The sequence below is a fragment of the Hemiscyllium ocellatum genome, chromosome 17, assembly GCF_020745735.1.
Source record: "Hemiscyllium ocellatum isolate sHemOce1 chromosome 17, sHemOce1.pat.X.cur, whole genome shotgun sequence".
Lineage (NCBI taxonomy): Eukaryota > Metazoa > Chordata > Chondrichthyes > Orectolobiformes > Hemiscylliidae > Hemiscyllium > Hemiscyllium ocellatum.
The window spans coordinates 33,881,416-33,895,285 of record NC_083417.1 but is presented as its reverse complement, the minus strand read 5'-3'; the positions used below and the strand labels follow the sequence as shown (position 1 = coordinate 33,895,285).

Below are 13,870 nucleotides of genomic sequence, written 5' to 3'. Positions count from 1 at the left end.
AATAACATTTATATCTACAATGTTCCTGAAGGTCTCCTGTGGTGCAGTGGTAGCATCCCTACCTCTTGGTCAAAATTCCACATTCAAGCCCTGCCTACTCCTGATGTGTGTTGTAATCAACCATGTTCACATGTTATAAGTATTGACAACTATGGCTAATATTTCCAAGGCCTGTATAGAAGTATAAAACTGTTGCCTATGGGATTATCAGTATGTGGATCCAAATAAATGAACATGGAATGCTCTTGTGGAATTTGTTTTCATATACTAGATTATCCTCTTCCTATCATGGTGATCAAACACAAACAAAAAGAATAAATTAACATGCATTTTGCATCACCTTATACAAATAAGGTTATATTTTACTGAATTAACTTTCAAAGATATACCATGCATCAACAGCAAATTTCAATATTGGAGCTCTTCTAAAATTAATTCTTCACACATCTGACATACAACAAAAAATCTACCGAATACATGAAGTTACTCGCACATTTAATTAAGATAAAGATGGTAACTGTCTCTTTATCCGGTTTTAACCCGCAGAAAGAAAATTCCTAGATTTTTGCAGTTATTTTCCTTTAACTAAAATAGCACAATTTAGTTTTTATTGCTTCTCCTCATTCTTCCATATGAATTACTTCAGCCACCTCTGCATTCAATTGCATCTGCCATGTGTTTCCCTTTTTAACCATGAACTCTAACATTGCAGATAAGCCAGTCACATGGCACTTCAGCAAAAGTGTTCAGACGATCATTTCACATCAACAACATTACCTTCATCAATCCTCTTTGTAACCTTCTTAAAAATTTAGTTAAGTACATTTGCCTTATTGAAATTTATGCTGGCTTTCTTAATTAATTTAGCTTTGTCCAAGTGGCTGTTAATTCTGATCATCATTTCTAAAAGCTCTCTGATCAGCAAGTTAAACTGATCTATAGGTATTGGGTTTATTATATAATTGCGTTAATATCTTGGATTTTCTAATACTCACACAGTTGTTATTCTAGCATTGATGAAAGTTGCAAAAAGGGTTTCTGTAGATTACCAACATAGCAAACCATAAAGGAACTGCCCAGAAATTTGAAGATTCTCGTATGCCCAGACAATTTTCCTTGCTGGAACCATCTGAAAGTTTAGTTTAAGTCGGAGAATTTGGAGGCTTCAAATGAAATCAAGTTCATAATTACTCAGGAAAACTAAGATTAGTAAATATATAACTACCTGACCTGCCAGCTCTTATACTCCATTAAAAAGTCATGTTAAAATTATACACGACGTTGGTTCGGCCGCATTTAGAATACTGTATACAGTTCTGGTCTCCACATTACCAAAAGGGCGTGGACACTTTGGAGAGGGTGCAGAGAAGGTTTATAAGGATGGTGCCTGGTATGAAAGATGCTACCTACGAAGAGAGGTTGAGTAGGTTAGGTTTGCTTTCATTAGGAAAAAAAGAGATTGAGGGGGGACCTGATCAAGGTCTACAAAATCGTGAAGGGTATAGACAGGGTAGACAGAGATAAGCTTTTTCCAGGGTTATGGATTCAATAACAAGAGGTCATGCTTTCAAGGTGAGAGGTGAAAAGTTTAAGCGGAATATATGCGGCAAATACTTTACACAGAAGGTGGTGGGTGTCTGGGACGCGTTGCCAGCAGAGCTAGTGGAGGCAAGCACAGTAGATTCATTTAAGATGCGTCTGGGCAGATGCTGAGTAGGTGGGGAGCAGAGGGATACAAATGCTTAGGAATTGGGCAACAGGTTTATACAGTAGCTTTGGATCGGCTTAGGCTTGGATGGCTCAAAGGCCTGTTCCTGGGCTGTAATTTATTTTTGTTCTTTGTAACTAATCAACTGACCCATGACTTAGTTCACACTCCCAACTGCAACTCCACAGACCACTTACACCTCTCAGACCCCGACCTGACACCTACCTCTGTCCCGATCACATCTGCAAGCCCTGCTACTTGAACTTGCTTCTGGCTTGCTCCCCTCCTTCTCCTGCTCAGGATCCTCTCTCCCTTCTAACCACCTTGGCGCAAACCTTGGGAGTAGATCCCAATTCAGTTGCTCAGGACCTGACCTCCCTCCATCCCAGGGGATGCCTAGTCATTCTGGTGCCCTAATTCCTGACATCCTAAAATCACATTTATCTTGTGTACCAACTGTTTGATAGCAGTTGGCAAACTGGCTGCCTGTGATTCTGGACTTTTAAGCTTCAGCATACGGCAACTCATGCATCACTTGAGAACTTCGGCTCTACATTTTTAAAAGGGCCCTGATCAGAATCTCATCAGAAATGCAAAGTTCTTTTTTCAGAAAGAAGTGGCAGAGTGGTCAAAGGACTCAGTTGGTAAGTCCCTAGAAAATCAGGCCCAATGTCTGCTTTCTCACTGATTTTTACTTTGGTTGAGTATTATTACATCTGTAAACTTTGAAATTATGCCCTGTGATTACATATGAACATACATACACACACACACACACACATTCATTCATTATTGTATTAATATAACTACAAAAAGAGCACTTGTCTTAAAATGGCACCACTGCTTATTCTCCTCCACTCTGTTGTTGTGGTTCTGTTCGCCGAGCTGGAAGTTTTTGTTGCAAACGTTTCGTCCCCTGGCTAGGAGACATCATCAGTGCTCTGGAGCCTCCTGCGAAGCGCTTCTTTGATGTTTCTTCCGGTATTTATAGTGGTCTGTCCTTGCCGCTTCCGGATGTCAATTTTAGCTGTCCGCTGTAGTGGTTGGTATATTGGGTCCAGGTCGATGTGTTTGTTGATGGAGTTTGTGGATGAATGCCATGCCTCTAGGAATTCCCTGGCTGTTCTCTGTCTGGCTTGCCCTATGATAGTAGTGTTTTCCCAGTCAAATTCATGTTGCTTGTTGTCTGAGTGTGTGGCTACTAGGGATAGCTGGTCGTGTCGTTTCGTGGCTAGTTGATGTTCATGTATGCGGATTGTTAGCTGTCTTCCTGTTTGTCCTATATAGTGTTTTGTGCAGTCCTTGCATGGTATTTTGTAAACTACATTAGTTTTGCTCATGTTGGGTATTGGCTCCTTTGTTCTAGTAAGTTGTTGTCTGAGCGTGGCTGTTGGTTTGTGTGCCGTTATGAGTCCTAAGGGTCGCAGTAGTCTGGCTGTCAGTTCTGAAACGCTCCTGAAGAAACATCAAAGAAGCGCTTCGCAGGAGGCTCCAGAGCACTGATGATGTCTCCTAGCCAGGGGACGAAACGTTTGCAACAAAAACTTCCAGCTCGGCGAACAGAACCACAACAACGAGCACCCGAGCTACAAATCTTCGCACAAACCTTGAACTCCTCCGCTCTGTAAAGCACCTCTGCTTGCACGTGTGTATTTTGTAACTCTGCTGCCACAGTCCATTTAATTTCATTGGCTTTTATATCGCAAACAGGTTTATTATGCTGATCCTTCTTGAAATGCCTTTTCAAATTTATAAACACATCAACTCTCCTGTTATTTCAAAGATCAATACAATGGTTACAATAAGAAAAATGTCACATGGCCTCTGGTACCTGTGTCAGTTCTCTAAGAGCAATTCAGCTAATCCCACTTTTCAGCTATTTCCCTCAGATAATTATCCAACTCCCTTTTAAAAACCTCAATTGAATCTGTCTCCACTGCAAATCCCAGCAACTCATCCCAGAGCCCTACCATCTACTGCATATAAGAAAATTCTTCCTCATGTCACCCCTGGTTCTTCACTCCAAACACTTAGTTCTCAAGTTTTCCTCAGTCAAGTATGTTAGTCAAACATAATTAACCTCATAGTTTTCAAAGTGGATTTGAAAGACTTTTCACCTCTGATATGAAGAGGATTGGCGTGTACTTCATTTATTCTCCCCACTCCTCTCCCCCTGCCCTGTCTATGATCAGAAATGTAACATCTGCAATCTTTCTTGTACACTGATGCATCTCCATAGTTATCAATATTTGGAAAATGGCTGTCAAAGCCTCTCAACTTCCACTTACACTTCCCTCAACAACCTAGGCTATGATCCATGAAGGTTGATGTACTTCTCCACTTTCAATGTTGCCAGATTCTTCATTTGTTTTTATGAAATCCATTTTCTCAACTACTTGTTCCTTCTTCCATTTGCATAACACCAACTGCACTGTGATTGGGAAATGTCAGCAGGATTACATTGATTGTTTTATGCATTGTTAAATGTACTTGAATATCACAACTTTACTGGAACAGTTTGGCAAATGAGCAGTTAACTTTGGCAAATAGTTCAAGTCTTACAGTGAGGACATTGTTAGGACCAATATCCTTAATGTCCTTGCTTAATTCAGAAGCACTGAAGTTAAATGTATAGTTCCCATTACCTCTGAAATTTACTTGACGATCCATCTTATCAATATTTAAATTTTTAATCCAATTAATTATGGAGTAAGCCAAACAATACTGACGCATAAAGATGACAGCATTAATTACTAAAAATTTAAATTATGGCCTACCAGTGACTAAAATAGAAACAAATTTTAATCAGAAAAGCCTATTATTTCATCAATCAATTGCGGCCCCAAGGCTACTGCAGCTTTCCTTAAGCTTTCTATATTTTCCTTTCCTAATGGCCTTAACAGTTTTCTCAAACTAGTAACTACTTATTTTAACAAGTGACAGAAACATTAATCAATGATGACTGGAATTTTTTAAACATATACACAATCTCAACTGTTATTAAGAAATATTTATCTCCTAATGAAACATTTTTAAACAAATTAAAGGAAAATTATATTAGATATCTATAAATTCTTCAAGGCAATTGCTACTGTTATATATCAGTCTCGAGTTGCTTTATGCTAAACTTAAACAGAAGATTCATAAAAATGAACAAATTACCTGTTTTGAATATCCCCCATATATCACTACATTGCCATCCGTAGTGGATGCCATTTGACAACCTGAGCGAGGGCATGGGCCGGTCCCAGATGGAAATAACTTTGACCACGTGAACGTATCCAGGTTAAAGGAATAAAGATCGTTGTAATAAATAAAATCCCTGAAATAAAGAATTGTTATCAAACATTTTCTGTCTAAATGGTGAGAAGCTCACCATTTTAGTATAATATTATCCAATTAATTTGTACTTATAACTGCAATGAAGTAGAATATTAACTCTTTCTTGAAAACAGAAGGTTTTGTTAGCTTTAAGATAAAACAATTAATTATGATTAGATTGAAAAAAGGTAAACAATTCGGAATCACTTGGGGAAGATTCATAAGGTTCAATGATTAACAGGCAGCTGCCAATTTACACAACCGTATGCATTTGTGGCAATACCATGGTAATTCTGTTCCCACAATCAATTTTACATCAGTGGAATCAGACCTTCACATGATTATGTAACTGGAACCAATCTATAACTTCATGACTTCATTCTTGCCGAGGACTATGCTTCTATACTATCACTATATTTCATAAAACAGTTTTATTTATGCTACATATTGGTGTTGCACAAATATAATTGGAATGCCCTAATGTTTGGGGTCATTTTCATTCTTATCACATTTTCTAAAATATTGAAATGCTATTCCAAATTTGAGGCATTCTTTAGATAACTGCAAAATTAAACACTTCCCTTTTGAATTCTCAGGAATTAGTATGAGCAACATGTTTAACACACTTGCCAATTAAAGTCATTAATATATTTTGGCAATGCTTTAAAATCTATTTTATATTTGAAAACATAATATGGTATTGAATTAATTGACAATCCAAATTCTAGGGAAAATCAAACTTTTTGAAAATCATTGGACATGTGACCATTAAAACATGCATTAAAAAAATGTACATAACTTTCACTGAAATAAAAAATGCATCACATGAAAACCATGTTGATGACTGTCTTGATTGCAAAAATACAGTAACTGGTGTTGTGCAGAACGATTACCAAGCATTCAATGTTATTACTTAAGTGGTGGTATACTGTGTGATAGTAATGAGGTCAGTCATTGAATGAGTTCCCCTGATTGGATCGATTAAACTGGTCCATCAAGGGGCCCTGGATGACAGATGTAAACAGGAGTGTCAGACGTTCTGTTTACTGAGAGAGCTGGCTGTGGGAGAGCTGGATCAAGGACTTTACACATGTAAATGAAAGGTAATTTGGATACTCGCTGCTGTAGAGTTATTTCAATAGATAGATCAAATTGCATTAACACCATGAAAATCTTGTCAAACAGCATAATACAGAAACTGAAATGTCATGCAGACAGAACAGAATCCAAGTTGTGGAGATGTTTATTCTGAATGAGATTTGCACAACTAACATCAATTGAGGCAATCTGTCTCTATAAGATCATAACAAAACCATCTGAGGAAAGGCCATCAGATCAGAAGTGTTAACTTTGATCACTCTTCACAGATGCTGCCAGACCTGTTGAGCATTTCCAGCAACTTCTGCTTTTCTTGCATAAGATACAGGAGCAGAATTAGGCCATTCAGCCAACTGAATCTACTTCACTGTTCGATCATGGTTGATGTGTGTCTTAACCCCCATATTTCTGTCTTCTCCCTGTAATCCTCGATCCGCCTACTAATCAAGAATCTATCTCTGTCTTAAATACACTCAATGATTTGGTCTTCACAGCCTTCCACGGCAATGAATTCCAGATTCACTAATCTCTGCCTGAAGAAATCCTTCAGGAATCAATTATTTTCTGAAGAAGAAGAAATATCTCAAAAATCTCAGTGGATCATTTGTTCTTGGAATTCTTTCCTTTATTTTCGCAAAGTCTGGGTCTGGTGCTGTGGTCTCTTCTAGCAATCCTGAGGAAAAAGGACAGCCCTTCATTCCACTATCCAGTGCACAAAAATCTACAAATTAAGTGCCAATTTGCTTCTGTTGGCATTGCTGGGGTATCATCTGCTAAAAGCTGCAAATGTGTTGCTGGTCAAAGCACAGCAGGCCAGACAGCATCTCAGGAATAGATGCTGCCTGGCCTGCTGTGCTTTGACCAGCAACACATTTGCAGCTGTGATCTCCAGCATCTGCAGACCTCATTTTTTATCATCTGCTAAAATGCAACTGCAAAGAGCTGCTGGCTGGTAGTACTCGACTATTGGTGTTTAAATATGGCTCTGTGAATCCCAGAAAGTCCAAGCAGTGGCCAGTACCTTTGCTGCTGATGAACACAAGAGAACAGCAACACAGAAGTATGGTGCATGCAAGGCAGAGTATATGGACAGAAACAATCCACAAAACTCCCTGAAATTGACACTTTGCTAATTTTTGGTGAAATTCAGCTTTAAAAATCAAAAGATAAAAAGGAATTCTAAATTATCAGTTACTGGAAAAACAGATAATTTTGCAAGAAAGAGTTCAATAAAAGTTTTTTCAAACAGATTTTTAATGGTCTAATTCCATGATAGACAAATAAACAGAAGTGTTAGATCAGCGCTGTTTATTGTCTACCAACAGCCTCTGGGGTCAAGCTTTCAGAGACCCCAGAGGTGAAATCTTGAAGAAATATGCAGCTGAAAGCAGCCCTCTTTAAGGAACAAACCTTAAAGCAAAACCAGCAGATTTCTCTCTCACTTAAGTATTCGTATATCCTGATAAAATTTAAGTATCAGTGTCATAACTGTTTTCCATCTGAATCAGAAAACTGGTCAGATGATTTTTCATCATTCTACAACTGTCAACAATCTGACCTTGACAAGAAATCAGAAAAATCGAGAAGTGAGCCCATTCTATGTTCTGAATTCGTACCAAAAAGGAATGATGCTCCGTTTCTGCCTATTATTTTTCAAACTCACGAGATCTCTGCAAAGCCCTACTACCTTGTCTCTGTTTGGGACTAAAGGAATATTGCTTACTTCTTCATATTATCTTCTTGTAGCTCTTACTATGTCTTGTTACAGTAAAAGGAATTTGACTTCTAAAACTGTGCTAGAATTGACCAAAATGGTTGCAACAAGTGAAGATTCAACAGTGGTCAAAGCACAATTTTTGTGAGTTTGCTCATAAAAACTGGTTTTGCTACTGGTGTTAAATAAACGTTTGTCAAGAATTATAGTTACCTTCAACATGGTACTTACCTTGTGCTCTCATGGAATCCACCAAACACCAAGATCTGTCTCTTACAAACAACCATCCGATGTCCACTTCTACCTGATGGTCCACCAGTTGCCCTAACAATGAAAAAATATTTACATGACAGTTAAAAGTACCATAAAACAGTAAAGCTAAGAAGATCCTTAATGGCTTCCAAACTGCAAGCTGTGCCTAAAAGATAGTGAGAACAATTTCAAGATTTTCATCATAGGAGGACAACATCTTCAAAACTCAAAAATCGTTTGCTAAGATGCACCAAAGTTTTATCATTGATCAACATAGTTCTTTAAAGGCCTATTGAATTGTTTAAACGTATTACGAGAAATATCTTTCCTTCCACTGAAATTACCCAATGCTCCCTGTTTTTATGCACAAATAGTCTTCAGCTATGGTGTTACCTTGCCAGAAGCTTGTGCTTCATATCTCACTCCAGGACTTGATGGCTACTGAAAATGTTTTCATAATGCAGTCAGCCAGGTTGACTACAAACTTGCAAACCCTTCCAATATGCAGCACGGTGGCTCAGTTGTTAGCACTGCTGCCTCATAGTGTTAGGGGTTCTGGTTTAATTCCACCCTTCGGTAATTGTCTGTGTGAAGATTGTATTTTCTCTTGGTGTTTGCATGAGCTTTTTCAAAGTGTTCCAATTTCTTCCCACAGTCCAAAGATGGGCAGGGGTAGGTGGATTGGCTATGCTAAATTGCCCATAGTGTCTGGGGATGTACAGGCTAGGTGGATTAACCATGGGAAATGCAGGGTTACGAGGATGGGTGGGTCCGGATGGGATGCTCTTTGGAGGGCTGTTGTAGATTTGATGGACTGAATAGCCTGCTTCCATACTGTAGGGATTCTATGCCAATGATTGTGGATAAAAATGTAAGCGATTCCTAGTCAGCAATGATTAATGTGGGGTGTCAGATCTCAAGATATATACTCTGGCTTCAGGCTAACAGTCAACTGTTCCAGGAACTACAAGCTATGTAAGAGAGACATAGAAACATAGAAGATAAGAGCAGGTTAGGCCATTTGGCTCATTCATCATGGTGATGGCTGATCATCCAACTCAATAGCCTAATAATGCTTTCTCCCCATAACCTTCAAACCCATGTGCCCCAAATGTTATATCTAGCTGCCTCATGAACACATTCCATGTTCTGGCATCAACTATTTCCTGTGGTAATGAGTTCCACAGGCTCACCACTCTTTGGGTAAAGAAACACCTTCTCATCTCCATCCTAAATGGTCCACCCCGAATCCTCAGACTGTGACCCCTGGTTCTGGACACACCCATCATCGGGAACATCCTCCCTGCACTCACCCTGTCTAGGTGAAAGTGAGTATTACAGATGCTAGCGATAAGAATCAAGATTGTGGTGCTGGAAAAGCACAGGTCAGGGAACATCTGAGGAGCAGGAAAATTGGCATTTCAGGCAAAAATCCTTCATCAGGAAATGAGGCTGGGAGCCTCGGTGTTGAGAGATAAATGGGAGGGCTGTGGGGAGATTGCTGAGAGTGCGATAGATGGATGGAGGTGGGGGAAAGGAGGGACCTACCACCATTATTCCCACCTCCATCCACCTATCGCACTCTCAGCTATCTCCGCCCAGCCCCAGACCCCTCCCATTTATCTTTCCACCACCCCACTCCCCACAAGGTTCCAACCTCATTCCTGATGAAGGGCTTTTGCCGAAACGTCGATTCTCCTGTTCTTTAGAAGTTGCCTGACCTGCTGTGCTTTTTCAGCACCACACTCTTGACTCCACTCTGCCTAGTCCTGTTAGAATTTTATAAATCTCTAGGAGATCCTCCCTCAATTGTCTGATCTCCAGCAAAAACAATCCTAACCTCATCAATCTCTCTTCAATCAGTCCCACCATCCCCAGAAGCAGCCTAGTAAACTTTTGCTGCACGATCTCAAGAGCAACAGCACCCTTCCTCAGAAAAGGAGACCAAAATTGCACACAATATTCTAGGCGTGGCCTCGATAAGGGCTGTATAACTGCAACAACACATCCCTGCTCCTGTACTCAACCTCTCACACTGAAGGCCAATATACCATTTGCCTTCTTTACCATCTGCTGCATTTGCATACCTATCTTCAGCGACTGGAACACGAGGACACCCAGGTCCCACTGCACTCTCTTCTCTCCCAATTTACAGCCATTCAGGTAGCAATCTGCCTTCTTGTGCTTTGTCTCTAAAGTCTAGGTTTTAAGTTAAAACTGTTTGTCCTAGCTATTTAAATTCTTGTTAAAAATGCCACATAAAATAAAGCTGTCATACTCAGGTAGGGCTCCTATAGGACATGACTCAAAAGTGAATTAACTGTAACAGAGAAAACAGGGATTAAATCATTGATATTAATATCAAGTTACATATCTACAATGTAAAATTAAAATGAAGAAATATCCTCTAATTTGATTCCTGATTTTCCTTAAAGGTTTTCATAAACTTCAATATGCTTAGGCTTCTATTCTTTCCTACAAATTCATTCATGCATATTCAATAACTGATTATCTGTAATGCTATCCTTAATAGCGTAACTCAGATGGCTTATAGGAAAAATAAATCTACCCCAAGTGAAAAGACTTCCTGTTGGAAAGTATGATGCCACAAAGGAGGATTATTTCCTTTAGTTGATATGCATAGCAAGATTGTGAATGCCTTATTTACAGAGATGCTTAGAATTTCATGAGAAATAACAAATAGAGTTAAATTTCTTTTTCACCCACCCAAGTATTACAAACCATCATGGGATCTTTGCAAACAAAACCATAAGAATTGCAAAGCTTTCTACAGATATGGTCATTATTACAAGAGTTCTACATCTCCAAAATATCAGTTTCCATCTGAATTCAACTATCTGTCTCTAGATTCAACAAGTCTTTCCGTTTGCATTCAGAACACTAAAATAGTATCCGTCTTAACAGTACACTTTAACTGTCATAGTATGTTAAGCAAAACACAAAGGCCAGGATTTTCACTGCCAAGGTAGGCCTTCCCATATCTGAAAGAAACAGGAGTAGCCCATTCAGCCCTTTGAGCCTGTTGCACGATGGCACAGTGGTTAGCACTGCTGCCTCACAGCACCAGAGACCCGGGTTAAATTCCCACCTCAGGCAACTGTCTGTGCCGAGTTTGCACATTCTCCCCGTGTCCGCATGGGTTTCCTCCCACAGTCCAAAGATGTGCAGGTCAGGTGAAGTGGCCATGCTAAATTGCCCATAGTGTTAGGTGAAGGGATAAACGTAGGGGAATGGGTCTGGGTGAGTTGCTGTTCGGAGGGTCGGTGTGGACTTGTTGGGCCGAAGGGCCTGTTTCCACACTAAGTAATCTAATCTAATCTAAATTATTCCTCTTGCAGCTTGTTGCTGTTTCAGAGCCTCCCCATTTCTTCATCCCAGCCACTGTGGCTTTACTGGCCAAACTCTCTGTTACTCTATTGTAAGGATCAATATGAAATTCACAAATATATTCTTTTGGTCCTCTCAATACTCAATGACTCCTTGTAGTCCCCCTCTTCAGCCCTAGTCTCAGTCAACTGCCCCACTCCTGAAAAACAGCTATCGGTTGGCTTTACCTGATATTAACCACCAAAAATATAAGCTTTCAGGGTATGTACACCTACCTACTAGATTGAATTGTGCAGCCCTGCTGAGGGTTGGAACAGAAGGTGTTGGGGGTCTTGAAAAAACCATCAACAATCAGTCTGCCAGTTTCTTGACATCTCCATTCCTGATTCAAATTAATTTTGTCAAGGTAGGCTTGAGGTTGTTGGGGAATTAGCACCTATGAAATAGGCAGACAATTTGGCTCATTAAAAGCCTTGCTAACCCAAGTTGAAGGAGGCCAGACAGGATTTTTCAGTCAGCTTCAGTTCCCCAAAAGGTACTGGAAGGTAGCAGTATGACTGAGTGAATGTACCTAGCTGCAGGCTGGGGTTCTGGGGTGAAGCAACGCTCCAGCTAGATGTACAGGTTATGCCAAGTGTGCAAAGTTGTAAATGATCTACTTTCCAACACACGATCGTGGTGGGCTGGCTACATTTGTTTGTTCCACTTCAATTTTTAAAAAATTGATGAGAGTGTACCTTCAGGTTGAAATGCCTTTTTAGTTACTTTCCACTGCAACCTACTATGCTTCTCAAAATAGAAACCTTTGATTGGCCACTTCAACAGGGATCCTATCTCACGCTAATTATGGGGATTGTTTTTTAAGATCATCCTGTTTGAAAATGTTATTACACCCCTCTGAACTCAGGTCTTTTGGTTCAGAGATACATCGCCATGTAGTATATGTTTCCTAATCAACCTGTTCACAGATGTTATTAAATCCCAAAGAGAAATGGTTTCCAACTGGGGCCCGCTCAGGGGCTGCAAACAGTTCAATCTCGTTCTCTTCCCTGTAATTGAACCCGATCTCTGCTCTCTGCTTTCTTCCAGTACACAATGAAAGATCTGCACATACGGAGATATCTTTCCAAACTGGTAGGGCAGAGCTAAGGGAAATGGCATACAAAGGAATGCAAGGGAGGCAGGAGAAAGGACCTAGTCAATATTGTGCACAGCAAGTGTCTGGATCAAGGATAAGAACAGAGAGTGTGTTACTGTAAGGCAAGGTTAAATTACAGGGGACACTTGGCCTGCAGTGTGAAAAGGTTAGAATAAAGAAATTATATTGTATCAGCATGCCCCAACAGCTGAATAACAAAGCAAAGTGATTAGCATCAGATGCAGTGCATTAATGCCAAGCACAATAATTGAAACTTAAACACAAATGAAAATATAGTGTGTTGAGTTTATGTTGGCTTCCTGCCACACAGGACTTCATTTAACAAATCACTTGTGTTTTCTCAATTTAAGTAGGGAACCTTGTCATCTGAGTCTGTAACACTCTGCTTGCAAAGATCCTAATTACAAAGTGATGAGCATTCTGTTCTGATACAAAATATTGGAACAGAATTTCTGTCTTGGGTTCAAACAGTAAATTATGGCCAAAGTACAGCAGAAATTATACTGCCCAACCCAAAATGTGTATCAAAATGTAACCATTAATCTTTTGTTCCATTAAAAGTCTTGCTTGATGCAGACTGGTACCTAACTTGAGTAACATAGCTGAAAACAGATTTATCACACAAAAATAACAATAGTTGAAAGGTGTCAGTCCAATGCCTGTAATCTTTTAAAATGACTGAAAATGACTTGTAAAAAAGCTGAACCATTCACCATTTTCAAAGAGCACAATAGTTCCTTAGCAAATTAACATTTTTTTGATATGGAAAGCCTTATACTGTGCATATCTGCACCTAAGAAAATGATCATAACCTTAAAATAATCTTGAACAAATGCAAAGTGCACAAATTCACAATGTTGACATGATCAATGCCATGGAAAAGAACAGATTTGGGTGAACTTGATCTTGAATTCATATAACACATTGCAGAAACTGGAGCTCAAATCGATTTGGCCTTAACTCAGGCACATTTAACGTTTCCTGCACTTCTGCACTGTTTCAGTTGATTCAGACCAGATTACACCATCAGATATGAAGGAATAATTCGACCCAATTGTACACATTGTCCAGTGTTCTGAATCTGTGTGTTACTTTTTCTTCACATGGAACTGCATTTAAAAATTATTTTGCTCCAATGATTATTTCTTAATGTTTATTTTCCTTGATAATAATCCAGTATTACATTTATTCAGTTGCTTGTATTTTACAGGAACAATGCAATTAGTGCAGCATTGTCAAGCAGCTGATGGCAACACAAACAATTTCAACA

At 39.4% G+C, this 13,870-nt stretch overlaps 1 protein-coding gene across 1 annotated transcript in view; it reads right to left on the bottom strand.

Moving 5' to 3' along the window:
• Positions 1-13,870, bottom strand: part of klhdc4 (kelch domain containing 4) — an 89,867-nt gene that overhangs the window by 41,028 nt on the left and 34,969 nt on the right. Inside the window, exons 6-7 of the mRNA XM_060837655.1 lie at positions 8,073-8,165; positions 4,871-5,030 (exon numbers count right to left, since the gene is read on the bottom strand). Of these exons, the coding sequence (XP_060693638.1) occupies positions 4,871-5,030; positions 8,073-8,165 (253 nt within the window). The remainder of the gene's footprint in view (positions 1-4,870; positions 5,031-8,072; positions 8,166-13,870) is intronic.